The sequence below is a fragment of the Saimiri boliviensis genome, chromosome 3 (assembly GCF_048565385.1).
Source record: "Saimiri boliviensis isolate mSaiBol1 chromosome 3, mSaiBol1.pri, whole genome shotgun sequence".
NCBI lineage: Eukaryota > Metazoa > Chordata > Mammalia > Primates > Cebidae > Saimiri > Saimiri boliviensis.
Genome location: NC_133451.1, coordinates 41,644,348 through 41,662,983, shown reverse-complemented (window position 1 = coordinate 41,662,983; position 18,636 = coordinate 41,644,348). Strand labels below are relative to the sequence as shown.

Here is an 18,636-nt window from a genome sequence, read left to right as displayed (position 1 = left end):
CCAACAAACATATGAAAAAAAAACTCATCATCACTGGTTATCGGAGGAATGCAAATCAAAACCGCATTGAAATACCATCTCATGCCAGTTAGAATGATGATCATTAAAAAATCTGTAGACAACAGATGCTGGAGAGGATGTGGAGAAATAGGAACACTTTTACACTATTGGTGTGAGTGTAAATTAGTTCAACCATTGTGGAAGACAGTGTGGCAATTCCTCAAGGATCTAGAAAGAGAAATACCATTTGATCCAGCAATCCCATTACTGGGTATATACCCAAAGGATTATAAATCATTATATTATAAAGACACATGCACAGGTATGTTTATTGCAGCACTGTTCACAATAGCAAAGACTTGGAACCAACCCAAATGCCCATCAGTGATAGACTGGATAAAGAAAATGTGGCACATATACACCATGGAATACTATGCAGCCATAAAAAACGATGAGTTCGTGCCCTTTGCAGGGACATGGATGAAGCTGGAAACCATCATTCTCAGCACACTGACACAAGAACAGAAAATCAAACACCACGTGTTCTCATTCATAAGTGGGTGTTGAACAATGAGAACACATTAACACAGGGAAGGGAGCATACACACCAGCACCTGCCAGGGGGTGGGGGGCTAGAGGAGGGATAGCATTAGGAGAAACACCTAATGTAGATGATGGGGTGATGGATGCAGCAAACCACCATGGCACATGTATACCTATGTAAAAAACCTGCATGTTCTGCACATGTACTCCAGACTTAAAGTATAATAATAATAATAATAATAATAATAATAATATTTTTAAAATAAATATATGCTTATTAAAAATTTTATTAACTTTCATCTCCTTACAGAATAGTATATTAATTTACTTCCATGTATTTTCCAGGATTTAGAAAAGTAAATCTTTGAAAAAATATATTACCAGTTATATCTTTAAATTAAAATTTAAAAACACTGTTTATACATTTTTCCTTCAATAAATTAATAATGGTTTGTGGTTTACAACTAATATTTAATATAGGATAGAAGGATGAAGCAAGATGGCAGCAGAGGACTTTCCAGTGATCACCCCCTCACAGAAACATCAATTTGAATAGTTATCCAGGAATGAAAATACCTTCAGAAGTGCTAAGGGAACCATAAAATATGCATCAGAGACAGTAAGAAGAAAGAGTTTATATTAACCATATCACCCCTCCTTGAATCCCAGCTATATTAACCATATCACCCCTCCTTGATACCCCAGAGGTATCGTCCACTTAAGATAAAGGAAGGGAAATGATCGTAAGACTTTGCCTTGGACCCCAACCTCAGGTACAACCAGAACCAGGAAACCTCCCTTGGCCTCAGACTCCAGGCTGGTACATGTGGACTAAGCCTCTAGACCCACTTCAGCATCAGGCAGGGTCCTGATGGGGAAGAATTGATATCTATTCCATACTACTGCCAGGCCAACTATAGCAGCCCCAGATTCTGGACAGCTCTCATTAACAGGCAGGCCTCAGCAATTCTGGGCTTTTGGTCTGCCCCAGTGCTGAACCAACTACACAAACCCCAGGTTTCAGGTACACCCTAGTACCAAGCCAGTCCCAGCAGTTCCCAGGCTTCTAGCCTGTCCCAGAACTGTCAGCCCCAGTGATCCAAGGCTTCAGGACTCTGCCAGACTGCCTACCAAGAATCCCTGAAAGAGCTGACTGTTGAAGGGCTAACTCAGAAAAGGCCAGTCTAGAAGACTAGAATAGGTATCTACTTTTTCAAATGCACAGACATTGACACATGTCCACAAGGATCAAGAACAGTCATAAAAACATGACATTACTAAAGAGACGAAATAAAGTGCCAGTGACTGACCCTAAAGAAATGAAGATGTATGAACTGCCTGACAAAGATTCGAAATAACTGTTTTAAGAAATCTTGAGGAACTTCAAGAAAATACAGATAAACAATTTAATGAAATGAGAAAAATGAAAAGTGACAATAAAGAAATTTAACAGAGAAATGAAATGTTTTTATAGCAAACAGAAATCCTGGTGTTAACAAATACAAGGAACAAAATGAAAAATGCAATAGAAGCATTATTAGCAGAATAGAAAAAGATCAAGAAAGTATTTGTGAGCTGGGCATTGTGGTTCATGCCTATAATCCCAGCACTTTGGGAGACCAAGGCAGAATAATCACCTGAGGCAAGAAGTTTTAGACCAGTCTGACCAACATGGCAAAAGCCCATCTCTACTAAAAATATAAAAATTATCCAGGCATGGTGGCAGGCACCTGCAATCCTAGCTACTCGGAAGTCTGAGGCAGAAGAATTGCTTAAACCTGGGAGGCAGAGGCTGTAGTGAGTCACAATCATGCTACTGCACTGCAGCCCAGGTGACAGAGTAAGACTCCATCTCAAAAGAAAAAAGAAACAAAAAGAAAAGAAAGAAAGAAGGAAGGAAAGAAAGAGAGAGAAAAAAAAGAGAAAGAATCTGTGAATATAAAACCCTTGAAAATAAACACTCAGAGGAGAAAAAAAGAATAAAAAATAATTTTAAAAACTAACAAGATTTATGGTAGAGCATTAAAATAGGAAACATTTGAGTCTTCTCCTTTAAGAAGGAGAAGAGAAAAACAAAGGGGTAGAAAGCCTCTTTAAAGCAATAATAGAACAATACTTTCCAAATATAAAGAAAGATATAAATATCCAGACACAGAGAGGTCAAAGAGCTGCTCTGCAGTCATATATTATATAATCCAAACAAGATTATTCCAAAACAGAATATAATCAAACTGTCAAAACTCAAAGATGCAGAGGAAATACTGAGAGCAAAAGAAAATAAGCAAATAACACATAAGGAAGTTTCAACATGGCTAGAAGCAGATTTTCTAGCAGAAACTATAAAGCAAGGAGAGAGTGGGGATGATATATTAAAAGTACTGAAGAGAAAAAAAAAAAAAATCTGTCACCAAGGATTCTATAGCCAGCTAAGCTGTCCTTTAGAAATGAAGACAGACTTTCCCAGATACACAAAAGCTGAGAAAGTTCATCACCACCAGATATATCTTACAAGAAATGACAAAATTCTTCAAGCTAAAAGAAAATAACACAAATAAGTGACACAAAACATCTAAAATTATAAAACTCACTGATAAAGTATACATGAAATTCAGATATTCTAATACTGCAATGGTGGTGTGTATATCACTTAAATATTTCATATGAAGGTTAAAAGACAAAACTATTAAACTTAATAAAAGCTACCATAATTTTTAATGGATATGCAATATAAAAAGACAAATTGAAACACCAAACATTCAAAATATGGGGGAAGGCATTGTGGAGTAAAATTGAAGAGGTTTTTGTGATCAAAGTTAAGTTGTTTTCAGTTTTAAATAACTTGTTATAAGTTTTTTTTATAAATCTCATGATAGCTACAAAACAAAACATATAGTAGATATACAAAAAAAGCATAAAGCAAAAAAAAAAATTCAAAACTTACCATTAGAGACAATCATTTAGCTACAAAAAAAAGACAACAAAAGAAAAAGAAAGAAAAGATCTACAAAATTACTAGAAAACAACTAGCAAAATGGCAGTAGTATTATCTATCAATAATTAACTTTAATGTAATTAGATTCAATTCTCCAATAAAAGATACAGTAGCTGAATGGATACCAAAAAATAAATAAATAAAAATACAAACAAGATCCAACCAAATGCTGCATACAAGAGTCTCACTTCACTTGTAAGGGCACATATACACTGATAGTGAAGAGACATAAAAAGAATTTCCATGAAAATGGAAACCAAAAGATACTAAGAATAGCTGTAATTATATCAGATAAAATAGACTTTAATTCAAAAACTGTAAGAAGAGACAGAGATTATATAATAAGAAAGAAATCAACTAAGGAAGAATATATAACAATGATAAATATATATGCACATAACATTGGAGACTTAAATATATAAGCAAATATTAATAGATTTGAAGGGAAATATAAATTTCAATGCAATAATAGTAGGAGACTTCATTATCCCACTTTCAGCAATAGACAGATTATCTAGACAGAAAATCAATATGAAAATACTATATTTAAACTACACACTAGACAAAATAAATGTAACAAACACATAAGGAACATTCAAAAGTGGCAGAATACACATTCTTCTCAACTACACATGGAACAGTCTTCAGGATAGATCTCTGTTAGGCCACAAAATAAGTTTTAAGAAATTAAGAAGATTGAAATCATATCAAGTGTCTTTCTTGACCACAATGATTAGAAACCAGTAACAGGAGAAACTTCAAAAAATTTAGGAAAACATAAAAATTAAAAAAAAAAATTACTACTGAACAATCAACTGGCCAGTGTAGAAATTGAAAGAAAAATTTTGAAAATATCTTGAGGCAAACAAAAATGGACATACAACATACCAAAATGTAATGGAATACAGCAAAATCAGGTCTAAAAGGGTAGTTTGTAGCAATAAATTCCTACATCGAAGAAGAAGAAAGATCTCAAATAAACAACCTAATGTTACACATCAAGAAACAAGATGCACAAGAACAAACTAAACTCAATTATAGTAGGATGAAGAAAATAATAAAGATGAGAACAGAAATTAATGAAATAGACTTATAATAATAGAAAAGATCAATAGAACTGAGTTAGTTTGCTGAAAAAATAAAATCAACAAACTTTTAGCTAGACTAAGAAAAAGAAGAGGACTCAAATAAAATTGGATATGAAAAAGGAGATGTTACAAAGAACACAAGAGAAATACAAATGGCTATAAGAGACACATCGATAATTATACACCAACAAATTGGATAACTTAGAAGAAATAAATAAATTCTTGGACACATACAACTTGCCAAGATTGAATTATGAAGAAATAAAATATCTGAACCGACCAATAATGAGTAAGGATATTGATTAAGTAATATGAAGTATTTCATCAAACAAAAGCCCAAGATCCAACAGCTTTACTGCTGATGTCTACCTAATATTTTAATAACTAACAAACACCAATTCTACCCCCAAATAAAAAAAAATCTTTCCAAAAACTCAAAATGAAGAAAATACTTTCAAACTCATTTTAGTCCAGTATTACCCTGTTTATCAAACCCAAACCAGGACACTCCAAAAAATAAAAATAAAACTATAGGCCAATATTTCTGATAAAAATAAATGCAAAAATCCTCAACAAAATACTAGCAAACCAAATTCAGCAGCACTTTGAAAATATCATTCACCATGATTGAGATTCATCCCAAGGATGCAAGGTTCAACATATATAAATCAATAAATGTGGTATATCACATTAATAGAATAAAAGACAAGAACCATATTATTATTTCAATAGATGCAGAAAATATTTCACCAAATTCAACATCTTTTCATTAAAAAAACTCTCAAAAAATTATATATAGAGAAGAAATGTATCTCAACACTAAAGGCCATATATCAAACTCATAGCTAAAATCATACTTAGTGAGGAAAAGTCAAAGGCTGTTTCTCTAAGAGCTAGAACAAGACAAGGATGCCCACTCTCACCATATGTGGTTAACATAGTACTGGGAATCCAAGCCATAACATTTAGGTAAGAGAAACAAATAAATAAAAGCTATCCAAATCAGAAAGGAAGAAGTTAAATTGTCTATATTAGTCCATTCTCACACCGTTATAAAGATACTGCTTAAGACAGAGTAATTTATAAAGGAGAGAGGTTTAATTGACTCACAGTTCAGCATGGCTAGGGAGGCCTCAGAAAACTTATAACTGTGGCAGAAGGTGAAAGGGAAGCAAGGCACCTCCTTCACAAGGTGGCAGGAAGGAGAAGTGCTGAGAGAAGAGGAAAGAGCCCTTTACAAAACCATCAGATCTCATAAGAACGCACTCACTATTACAAAAACAGCATGGAGAAAACTGTTCCCATGACTAAATTACTTCCACCTGGTCTCTCCCTTGACCCATGGGGATTATGGGGATTATAAGGATTACAATTCAAGATGAGATTTGAGTGGAGACACAAAGCCAAACCATATCATTGTCTCTGCAAATAGTTTAATCTTACATACTGAAAGTGCTATTTAAAAACTCAAATAAAAATATTTAGTACCAATATATAAATTTGATAAAAATTATGAAACACAAAACCAACACACAAAAATTAGTAACATTTTTGCAAATTAACAATAAACTATTATAATAAGAAATCGAGTAAACAATCCCATTTATATGAGTTACAAAAATTAAGTACCTGGAAATAAATTTCATGAAGGAAGTAAAAGATCTCTACACTGAAAATTATAGGACAATCACAAAAGAAATTGAAGAAAACACAAATAAATGAACAGATATTCTGAGTTCATAGATTAGAAGAATTAATATTATTAAAATGCCTCTATTAGTCAAAGCTAAAGACAAATTAAATTCACCCTCAATCAAAATACCAATGATATTCTTCACAGAAATTAAAAAGTTATCCTAAAATTCATATGGAATGATAAAAGACCCCAAATAGCCAAAGCAATCTTAAGCGAAAAGAACAAAGCTAGAGACATCACACTGCCTGACTTCAAGTTATACTTCAAAGCTATAGCAGCCAAAGCAGCATGGCACTGGTATAAAAGTAAGTAAATTGATACATATACCAAAGGATCAGAATAGGGAGACCAGAAATAAATCTATACATTTATAGCCAACAGATTTTTAACAAACATGCCAAGAATAAACAATGGGGAAAGTACAGTTTCTTCAATAAACAATGTTAGAAAAACTGAATATCCATATGTAGAATAAAATTAAACCCTTATTATACACCATATACAAAAATCAACTGAAATGGATTAGAGACTTAAACATAGGACCCAAAACTATGGACCTGCTAGCAGAAAACATAAGGCAAATTCTCTGCAACAGTCTGGGCAATAATTTTTTGAATATGACTCCAAAATACAGGCAACAAAAACAAAAATAGACAAATTTTTTACCTTGAATTAAGAAACATCTGCATAAGACAAAAAAAAAGTGTCAACAGAGTAAAGAGACAACCTGTTGAATGGGAAAAAATACTGGCACACTAACCATCCAACAAGGGATGAATGTCCAGGATACACAAGGAACCCAAACAATTCAACAATTTTCTATTCCATTACAAATAAGACAAAGGTCATGAACAGATGTTTATCAAAAGAAGACATAAAAATGACTAACATTTACATGTTTTAAATGTTCAACATCATTGACTGTTAGAGAAATGCAAACTAAAAACACATTAGGAGATCACCTCATGCCTGCTAGAATGGCTATTACTAAGGCGGCAAAAGATAAGTGTAAGGATGTGGAAAAAAGAACATTTGCTCACTATTGGTGGAAATGTAAATTAAGATAGCCATTATGGTAAATGATATAAAGAATCCTCAAAAAATCAAAAATATAACTACCATATGATCCAGCAATCTTACTACTGGCTATATAGCCAAGAAAAATAAAATCAGCATGTCAGATAGATATCTACACTCCCTTGTTTAGTGCAGCATTATTCATGACAGTAAACATATGGAACTAATCTAAGTGTCCAACAGTGGATAAATGGATAAAGAACATGTGAAATATACATACACAGTGGGATACTATTCAGCCATTAAGAAGAAGAAAATCTTGTCATTCGTTACAGGATGGATGAACCTGGAGAACATTATGTCAAGTGAAATAATTCAGCCACAGAAAGGCAAATTGGACATGATCTCAGATATATGTGGAATCTAAAAATGCTGAACGTTTTTAGAGAGTAGAATGGTGGTCAACAGGCACTGGCATAGTTGGGGATGGGTAATTGTGGAGATGTTGGTCAAAGGTTACAAAATTTCAGGTAGAAGAAATAAGTTCAAGAGATCTATTGCATCTACTCTATTGGTGACTAGAGTTAACAATATATTGCATTATTGAAAATATTGAAAAATGCTGAGTGGATATCAAATCATCTTACCACAAAAATGATAACTACGTGATATAATGTCATGTTAATTAGCTAGATTCAGCCATTCCATGGTGTATATATACTTCAAAACGTCATATTGTACATGACAAATAGATACAATTTTATCAGTCAATTTATAATAAAATAAACCATTGAAAAATTATATACATGCCAAAGTATTTGAGATTCATTATCTATGGGAGGAAGTTAAGGATACCAAAAAAGGGAGATTTCAGTGCATGGTAAAGTTCTATTTACTAACCTGGGTGCTGGTTACATGGGTATAATCATATTATAATAATTTGCTGACCTATACTCTTGTGACTCATGCATTTTTCTGTGTTTACAATATAATTTGAAAATAAAGTTGATTTTAAGAAGGATATAGACAACATCTTTTAAAGATATAAAACATACAGAAAAAAATTTTTAAAGATTTCTTTAAACTTTGATAAATGTCATGGAACCATTACTTAAATGAAGACCATAACTAACTAAATAAATGGCTACCGATATAGGTTAATGGGCTCCTCAAGTTCTTTACCAGGTGGCATGTTCTAAGTATTCATTTAGCTTGTGACCAAGTCACCAATAAACAGAACTGTTTTATACTTTTATAGTGCCCAGGTCCAAAATACTAAATTAAAGCCTCAGGTTTTGACATACAAAAATCGTTAAACAATGGACCTGCTAGGTCATTTAACAAGTATCCTGCTGTACAGAGAATTACAGCAGGCAAAATTCAAAGTGGCAAACTCATGGGTAAGTGTGACAATGAATTTAAATCTGTGACATGATAAGGACAATATACATTAAGGAAAGACTGTGTGGGTGAAGCTGTTTCTTGGGTCTATAATTTAGGAATACTTAATGCCTGCACACTTCAAAAGTTCTTTCTTTTAAATTGACTAAGTTTGGGGAGTTAAAATTGAATTGTTCATAAACAGGTTTCAAAGTACTTACTGCTATACATTTCATATGAAATATGAGTTAAAGAAGATGTGGTTGCAGTAATTCTGCATTTCTGCTATGAGAATAAGACTTGAGGGAACAAGAGCCAGCCAAATAAATGTAAAAAGTCAAAGGTAAAGATTCTGTCACTGGACCAAGGGTAAGATGTTACTGGTAATGCTACAGGATTACTAAAGGAACAAGATGATGAAGTGTGACTATGGAAATATGACAAAGATTACAATTTTTAGTAAGACCGTGGACTCCAGTAACACTGCCTCCAGCTTGCTAATTCCATATACTAGAAGAGACATCTGTTAAAAGTCTCCCTCCATCCCTTTGAAAGGGTCCTTTATTAAGTGCTGTTAACTAATCATTGTGCTGTTAAGTTTCAGGGCTTTGACTCCTAGGTACACGTAACTGAAAAAGGCACTAATTCCTGCTAAATCTTGGACATTGACACCAATATCTGATGACAAACTCAAGTTAATGAAAGCCTTGTCTCTAAATCCAGGAGGTGACAATCAAAATAAATGGCTTTCATGAGACACAGGGCCAGAAATTAAAACTATTCAATCCCTCTAGGCCCAGGGACTATCATAGACTTATAGATGAGTCAGTTTTGTAACCTTACTTTTTGGCTTTTGGTTTTCATTTCTAAGTCCCTTAGCCATAGGGATCCTACTGAGGTACAGGATGGACCCAGGGCAGGTAATCACACCACCCCTTTGAAGTCTAAACACAACTGACCAGATTCAATGTTCAAACAGAGATCATAAAACCAACAGAACTGACTTGTGGCAGTAAGATCTCATAGTTACCCCCAAGGTTTTCAGTCTATTTTATAAGGACTATAAAAATTTGAGCTCACAATTCTAACAATAGGGCTTATAATGTATCTTATACTCTGGTATGCAATTAAATGCTATGCTAAGCCAATGCACAGGAACAACAATGTGTTCATGCAGCACCCCCAAGATCCCCAGCCAGGCATTCATGAGTGCTTAATGGTTACCGCCAGGCAGTTTCATTCCTCTAATCCTGACTCTTACCCTGACTATGCCCCTTGCAAGCAGAAAGCAGCTAGACTGGTCTTAGCTTTCACTTCAGGATTGAGGTATGATCAAGCCCAGAGGGACTGAAACTGGCCCTATAAGCTTTGTAAAATTAATCAAGAAAGAAGCGGTGGGGGAAGAAATAAAATGAAACCAAGTTCACAGTACATTCAGCATTACTAATTAGATCAGCTTGCTCTCTGACCTGTGTCATCAGAGCTGTTTGGTTCCTATTTCCTCAGAATCACATAGACCCTGTTACAAGAGTATATAGTTCCCATTAACTGCTCTATAGATAACCACTTAAACATTATAAAATTTTGTTCGGTTTTACCTTTGAGATTTTCTTTCAGGTCCTTCATACCATACTGACTTCAGCAGGTCTAAAGGAACCCACAAGAAGATGACTCACCAAAAAATGCAGTTCCACATTCTGATAATTTCATCCTTCTTACCCTGACCAATCAATGCCAATTTTCCAGCCCTTCTCCCTTCATGATCTGCTTAAAAACCCCAGCCAGAACTCCTTGAAAAGATGGATTTGAGAGTCTTTTTCCATCTCCTCATTTGGTACCCTGCAATCATTAAACTCTTTCTCTGCTGCAAACCCTGTTGTTTCAGTGTAATCGGTATGTGCCTGTGCAGTGGGCATATGAACCTGTTGGTTCTATAACAACTGTAGCATGCGCTTTGGTATGTTGTTGTGGAAAAAGCCACCAATTTGTTTATGCTTTGTTGTATGCATACCCCTACAATATGCTCAAGCCTTAGTAATATTTAATATTAGCAAATCTTTACAGTATGCCTCATGTTCTAGCCACTGTGAGTTTTCATGCTTCATTTCATTTCATCTTCACAATATGCAATGCTGTAAGTATTCTATTATCTTCATTGAAGGGGTTCAAATTATCTATCTATCAATTATAACCAGTAAGAAAAAGAGCTTATCCTTGCATCCAAATATGTCTGCCTCTACTTTGATATATCTACTTTCTAGGTGAGTTCTTAAAACATGCAAGATAGAGATCCACATATACTACAATAAATCTTGGCAACTGACTAGATATGAGTCAAGAGAAAGTAGGCAGAGTCAAAGAAAACTGAGTAAGTGGGGGAATTTGAGGCCATTAATCAGAAACGAAGTATTGGAATAAGAAACTAACACTGGAGGGTGGTTTTTTGGTAGCATTTTTTTAATGTCAAGAAAAAAACATCTGCAAGAACCCCCAGAATGAAAACACTTTACAAGATTATAGCTGTGAAAGTGAGGAAACAGGAGATGACAATGCAACTTCTATTTGGGGAAATTAGAAAAGATGTTGATGCAATTGGTTATGTGGATCACAATAGAAAAATAACAAGATATTAATAGGAATATGAAGTAATGTGCCTAGATAATGCTGACAATATAACCTTGTTGTACACCTCTTTGCTATGGTTTGGGGAATTTTCTCTAATCATGTCCATGGTGTGCTGGAGTAAGGAAGAAAAAACAGCTGGAGGGGTTTGCCCATAACTGGGAACGGGCAAACTTGGAAAGTCTACAGAACTTCTGCAACAAGTGATTATAGACTGGCTATTATTATATTTCTGCATATAGTAAGATAAGAAAACAAGTGAAAACAAAATTGTGACTACAAGCTAAGGGAAATGGAAAAGGAGTAAAGATTAAAAACTGCCAATGATGAGCACGTTCAATAGGGGAACAAATAGAAGAAACTAACGGACATAAAATTGTGGCCAAAGCAGGACATTACTAATTCACAGTTTTGAGTATGTTATCATTTCAAGTGATGAAGTAATTCAACATGTAAATATGCTGCTAAAGAGTAGAACTGAAGGCCATTGTCAATTTATTAGAAGTTTGAGTCCTCGAGTTTAAAAAGTTCAAGGAATAGCCAGACCCACCTAAATTTGAATCATGGCTACACCAATTGTGATCTGACAGATATTTAAATATTGCCCTTGCTTCTCTAAGCTTAAGTGTTCCTCAAGTATAAAACTTAGGTTTTGAAAGATGAGAACAGTGCCCTTCACAGTATTTTTTTCAAAAGTGAGAGATAATGCATGTAACATGCTTAGCAGAGTACAACATTGAAATTAGCTTTTACTATCATTGTCATTGTTTTTCTTGCAATTAAAACTATCCCCAGTTATCCAGAAAAAGGAGACAAAGAAGCAATTACACAAGAAACTGCTTAATTTAAAACCTAAAAGTCTGGCTTTAGGTCTAAATTTTAAATTTCTCTATTCCTGTACTATCTGAAGGTCAGAGCAAACAATTCATGGCTTTAAACAACAAAGCTTGAAGATTTAACACTTATCTTGCCTATTACCAAATAATATCCAAAACAATAAGAGAAGATTTGAATGTTCATGAGACTCTCCTCCACCTGATCTCTGATGGAATTGCTAATGATCAAACAAGTGAACAAAAAGAAATGAAGATACCAAATAAAATGGAAGAGTGATAGAAACCTAAACTTCATCAGTTCCATAGTTAAATAATGAAAAATTAAAATTAGCTATGAATGGTACATGTGATGAAATAAGTAACATTGCTAAATAAAATGCTCAAAGAGAAGCCTGGGCAAATGGTTAAACCCCATCTCTACAAAAAAATTAAAAATTAGCTAGGCTTGGTGGCTCATACATCTTGTTCCAGCTATTTGGGAGGTTGAAGTGGGAAGATCACTTCAGCTGGAGGCAGAGATTGCAGTGAGCCAAGATTGTGTCAGTGTCCTCCAGCCTGAGAGGAAAAACCCTGTCTCAATATCAGAGGCTTTTTTTTTTGAAAGTTGTTCTCAGAAAACTAACTTCCTATTTTAAAAAGTACCTTGGAGATGGTTCTTAGTGAAGTATATCCTACTTTCCAGTTGCCTTTTAATATTTTTGTATTTTTCTGAGACAAGAGATTTAGAAAGGTCCAGGGTTATAATGATATGGTTGACCCTGTGTCCCCACCCAAATCTCATCTAAAATTGTAATTCCCATGTGAGAGGGGAAGGACCTGGTGGGAGGTGATTGAATCATGGACTTTCTTCTTGTTTTCATGATAGTGAGTCAGTTCTCATGAGATCTGGTTGTTTGAAATATATGGAACTTTCCCCTTTTCTCATTCTCTTTCTCTCTTGCTCTGCCATGGTAAAGATGTGCTTGGATATGAGTTGAGGGCCAAGCCTGGCTGCTTAGCAGAGTGCTGATCAGTATCTTCATCTGACAAAACCACTGAATGCAAGCAAAATAACTATCTGAAAGAATTAAAGGAGACATTACCTTAAAAAAAGAACCTAAAATAGTACCTGTTCCCACCAGTAAGACTAGAAAACCTCATAATTCATGGAGCATTGAGTAAAGTACTCACAAGATTTTGATCAGCACTGGGAAATAGTTAGCTTTAGACCACACACTACTCTGACCCTAACTAGAAGAACTTAAGAAACAAAACCCAAAGGATCAAACTCCTACCAAGAAATTTAACTGTACCTCAGCAAAATGCTGATGAATATGTATAGGTATAAAAAATTATCCCGGTCTGGCATGGTAGCTCACGCCTGTAATGCCAGCACTTTGGGAGGCTGAAGCAGACCAATCATGAGGTCAGAAGATCTAGACCATCCTGGCCAACATAGTAAAACCCTGTCTTTACTAAAATACAAAAAATTAGTCAGGCATGCGGGTGTTAGCCTATAGTCCCAGCTACTCAGGAGGCTGAGGCAGGGGAATCACTTGAACCCAGAAGGTAGAGATTGCAGTGAGCCAAGATTGTGCCACTGCCCTCCAGCCTGGATAACAGAGCAAGACCCTGTTGGGAAAAAAATTGTCCCAACAAGGAATATTTTTACCTAAAAATGTAAAATTCACAATATGTGATGTCTAAACAAAAATTACCAAGTAGGATAAAAGTAGAAAAATATGACTAAAAATGCAGAGAAAAATCAATCAGTTGAAACAAACTAGAACTGACACAGATACTACAATTGTCAGATAAGTAGGTTAAAACAGTTATTATACCTGTATCCCATACACTCAAAAAGAAGAAATATTGAACATGTTAAGTGAGATATAAAAGAAATGTTTTTTTAAAAAGTGGATTACATTAGTAAAATAATAGATAAATAGCCAACAGAGGTATAGAGAACCCAGAAATAGATCCATATAAACATAGTCAACTCATCTTTGACAAAGCAGTAAAGGAATTTTATGGAGAAAAGAGAGTCTTTTCAACAAATGGGCCTGGAACAACTGAGCATCCATATGCAAAATAAAATTAATCTAGACACAAACATTATTCCTTCAAACAAGTTAACTCAGAATAGATTAAAAACTTAAATGTCCGCCGGGCGCGGTGGCTCAAGCCTTTAATCCCAGCACTCTGGGAGGCCGAGGCGGGTGGATCACAAGGTCGAGAGATCAAGACCAACCTGGTCAACATGGTGAAACCCCGTCTCTACTAAAAATACAAAAAAGTAGCTGGGCATGGTGGCACGTGCCTGTAATCCCAGCTACTCAGGAGGCTGAGGCAGGAGAATTGCCTGAACCCAGGAGGCGGAGGTTGCGGTGAGCCGAGATCGCGCCACTGCACTCCAGCCTGGGTAACAAGAGCAAAACTCCGTCTCAAAAAAAAAAAAAAAAAAAAACTTAAATGTCACATGTTAACTATAATACCCCTAGAAGATAACTTAGGAGCAAATCTAGATGATCTAGGGTTTGGTGATCATTTTTTAGATACAACATCAAAAGTAGGATGCATGGAAGAAATTACACATAAGGGGATAAAGTGAACTTTATTAATATTTAAAAATGGCCAGGTGCGGTGGCTCAAGCCTGTAATCCCAGCACTTTGGGAGGCCGAGGCGGGTGGATCACGAGAGAGATCAAGACCATCCTGGTCAACATGGTGAAACCCCGTCTCTACTAAAAATACAAAAAATTAACTGGGCATGGTGGTGCGTGCCTGTAATCCCAGCTACTCAGGAGGCTGAGGCAGGAGAATTGCCTGAACCCAGGAGGCAGAGGTTGCGGTGATCCGAGATCACGCCATTGCACTCCAGCCTGGGTAACAAGAGCGAAACTCCGTCTCAAAAAAAAAAAAAAAAAAAAAAAATTAAAAATGTTTACTTTTAAGAGACATTGTCAAGAGAGTGAAAAGACAAGCCACTGACTCAAGAAAATACCTGCAAAAAACATATCCAATAAAGAGCTGTTATCCAAAATATACAAAGAACACTTATAACTCAACAATAAGAAAATGAATAACCTTACTTAAAAATGAGCCAAAGACCTTAATAGACACCTCACCAAATAAGGTGGCCAATAAGCATATTAAAAAGATGTTCCACATCGTATGTCATTAGGCAAAGACAAGTTAAAACAACAATAAGATATCTCTACACATCAATTACAATGGCTAATATCCAAGGGCAATGTAGATTTATCTTCCAAAGTATTTTTTCCTTCATTGTTTCATCGCTTCCATCTTCATTTTTTAGTTTGGTTGGGGAAGAGAATGATGAGGAAAAAAAAGAGCTTAGTGTCCTTGTAATCCTCCTTGTCCATCAAACTCTATTATTTTCACTTTGATGAAGATAATTAAATTCCTCTGGCACCACCCACCCTGGATCAGGTAACACTGAGAGTAATGCAAAGGAAGTTACAAAATGTTCTCCTGTTCTCCCTCCCATCTCCCCCAGTCTGCCTCCAGATGCCTCACTTTCTGTCTCTGTCTACCTCATTCTCTGGCTGTTTCTATTTTTCTATTTTTCTCTCTCCTTCCTATAAAAAAATTGTATTGTGCAGATGATTCACACAACTTAATTTTTCTCACCCATCTAAATTTAAACTAAATCAAATGGTTTCATGTGTCTGTTTAAAATACCACAGATGTTAAGGAAATTACCAACATCAGCTTCTTTTCCTCCCTTAAAATTACATTTTACCAGGTGTCAAAACCCAGCAGAGGGCATCCTTCCTTTTCAGATGCATGCATAGTGCAGAAAAATGGTTCTATAATTCAAGCAATGTATTCCATTTACAATAGTGCATGGCAATTTAAATAAACAGGCTGTTTTAATAGGAGGGGACTTTGCTGTTCTGGAGTGTTGGCCATTTTGAATTAAAATTTAGAAGTAATTTTCCTTTTATAAGCAAAAAAAGAAGGGGAAAAATCTGTTTCTGGACTCTCTAGTTTCAGAGCATTAGCTTAAATTATAGAAACAGCAAGGTAGCACCTGTGTGATGCTTCCTCCCCTAGGCTACCAAGTGTGTAAATAAAATCATCACAGAAAAAAGCAACTAGGAAAGAAGCATGTTCCCTACCTCATTTGTCTGTTTCATCCTCCCTCTGAGATTCTTCAAACTATAGGACAAATCTCAGGACAGGCATTATAATAGTCTCTAAATCATCTCAGAAGCAGTGAGAAGATAAGCAGTTTGGTTTCTGAATAAGAACAGCCAACTTTATACCTGTGCATTGATGGCAGTTGCCCACTAATTTTAACTGTGCAATTGCACAGAAATTGAAATTCCACAATGGGAAATCTCTTACATTGCCAGACATTTTCCCAAGTTAACAAAGGCAAATGTTCATAGCTTGTACAAGTTATGTTTTCTCCCTTGCGTGGTTGAGTTTATCAAATCCCTTCTTTATGAAAGAATGTCTTAGGGAGAGAAGGAAGGAAGCATGATGAGGCAATATAGCCTCATTCATCCATCCGTTCAACATATGTTCATTTGAACACTTACTTTGCATTAAGCCCTGTTTGAGGTCCTAAAACTACACCAGCAAACAGGCAAAGATCCTTTTCCTTGAGGTGATGTGCCGAAGAGCAAGGGTTTGGGGAGTCAGACAGACATGACTTTGAGTGCTGGTCACTTAGCGACCTATGTCACTTGGAGCAAAGAAATTAATGTTTTCTTCTGCAAAATAGGGATAATTCTTCATATTTCCTAAATACATACTTTGTTTCAGACTCCAGAACCAAGTGCTTAATATGTATTAGCTCAGAATTCTCAATCAGCCTGTAAGTTGTATTCTCATTCCCATTTTACAAATGAGAAAAATCAAAGCACAGAGTCACATGGTATCATTACAGGAACTTAAAACAAGTCTGTCTGACCCCAGTGCTTGCTCTTAACCAGTATGCCATATGAAAGCTGATTTCTAAGATTACCCTGAGGATTATATGAGATGACAGACACAAAGCTGTGAGTGCAGAAGAATGTTGTTATCATTACTATTATTATTTATTATTTTTACCGTGATTATTACTGCCTTTGTTGTAATCTTCTGCAACCTAAGGACATACGTTGAAATACATCAAAAAGAGGATCAATACTTCAAATCAGCATTCCTCTACTAAAGAATGTAGTGTGTGTCCAGCTCTGGTTAAAAGTACAATCACATAATGTCATAGCTATTGAATCATGGCTTCCCTACATTTATCTTTTCATGAGATGACAGGATATTAAAACACAGATTGTTTCCCTGAAACAAAATGTGAGCATCTCCTGTTATAGACTTTTATAAGCTCCTCTGAAAAATGAAGGTTAAGACCAGATGCTAAACAAAAGGAAGATCCAAGCATCCATCTGTGGTTTGAAGGTCTCTGTTCTGTGATAAGTGATCATGTAGTCAGCCCCTAAACTGGTTGCTGGTGCCCTTTGGCTCTTTACTATCACCCTTTCCAAAGTGTATTCTCTGGAGCCCTCTCCATGGGCTTCTTCCACAAGATGTTCACAGATCAATAGGGGTTAATTACACTAACAGTATTATTCAAAGAGAAATGAAACAGGCATGTCCTGCTGCTGCTCTGGGAGTTCCTTCTCCTTACCGTAAGCCTGAATTTATGTCTCAAACTGCTGCATTACCCAAGTGCAAAATAATTTTAACAAGAATCAGATGAAATTCTGGCTCCAGGCCCCATTTCTCATTGATGTCATTTCAGGATTCTCATCCTAGGTTCATTAGGTAGGAAACTAATTGATAATGCAGTATATGAGAATTTATAAACATTTATCTTATAAATACATATTTTTCTTGCCTACACTAAAAATGCAGTCTTTATCCCACATGCCAAGCTTCACAATGCAAAACTGAAGTCAACTGAATATTTTTAAATATTTATTCCTATTCAAAAATGCAATTTCATGCTGATTTTATCTCACCATGCTTCTGCAGGGAGGAGCACCGTGGCAGCTCATTGTCTGAGAAAGAAATAAGTGTTCCAATCCCTTTGCTTTGACCTCCAAAAAAACCCAGCAAATATTCCAGTAGTTAGGCTGCAAATTTATAGATTGTTATAGATTTCTATCATCCTTTTTTGGGTTCTGTGAAAAAGACTTTCCTTGGCAGAGTACTTACCCCAAGGTAATGGCCATCAATGAACACAACGGGGAGAGAAGGAGCTTCAGAAACTCGCCGGCATCGTTCGTCTAATTCTTTTCCATAGTCACCATTCAGGGCTATGTTTTTCTCTTCAAATTTCACACGATGGTTTTGGAAAATCTTTCTAACCAGTTCACATCTTTCAAAGGTTGTCCGGACCACACGAAGGCAGGTGGTATAAATCACTACACGGTCAAATTCTAGGTCAGTTGATGGTTGCTGAAGGGAAAACATGGGGTTGTAAGAATGTGTGCTTTTACTTTCTTGTGT

The 18,636-nt window shown here is 35.5% G+C and overlaps 1 protein-coding gene across 1 annotated transcript in view; it reads right to left on the bottom strand.

Moving 5' to 3' along the window:
- Nucleotides 1-18,636, bottom strand: part of GRXCR1 (glutaredoxin and cysteine rich domain containing 1) — a 147,102-nt gene that overhangs the window by 49,703 nt on the left and 78,763 nt on the right. Inside the window, exon 2 of the mRNA XM_003940966.3 lies at nt 18,343-18,585. Coding sequence (XP_003941015.2) covers nt 18,343-18,585 — 243 coding nt within the window. The remainder of the gene's footprint in view (nt 1-18,342; nt 18,586-18,636) is intronic.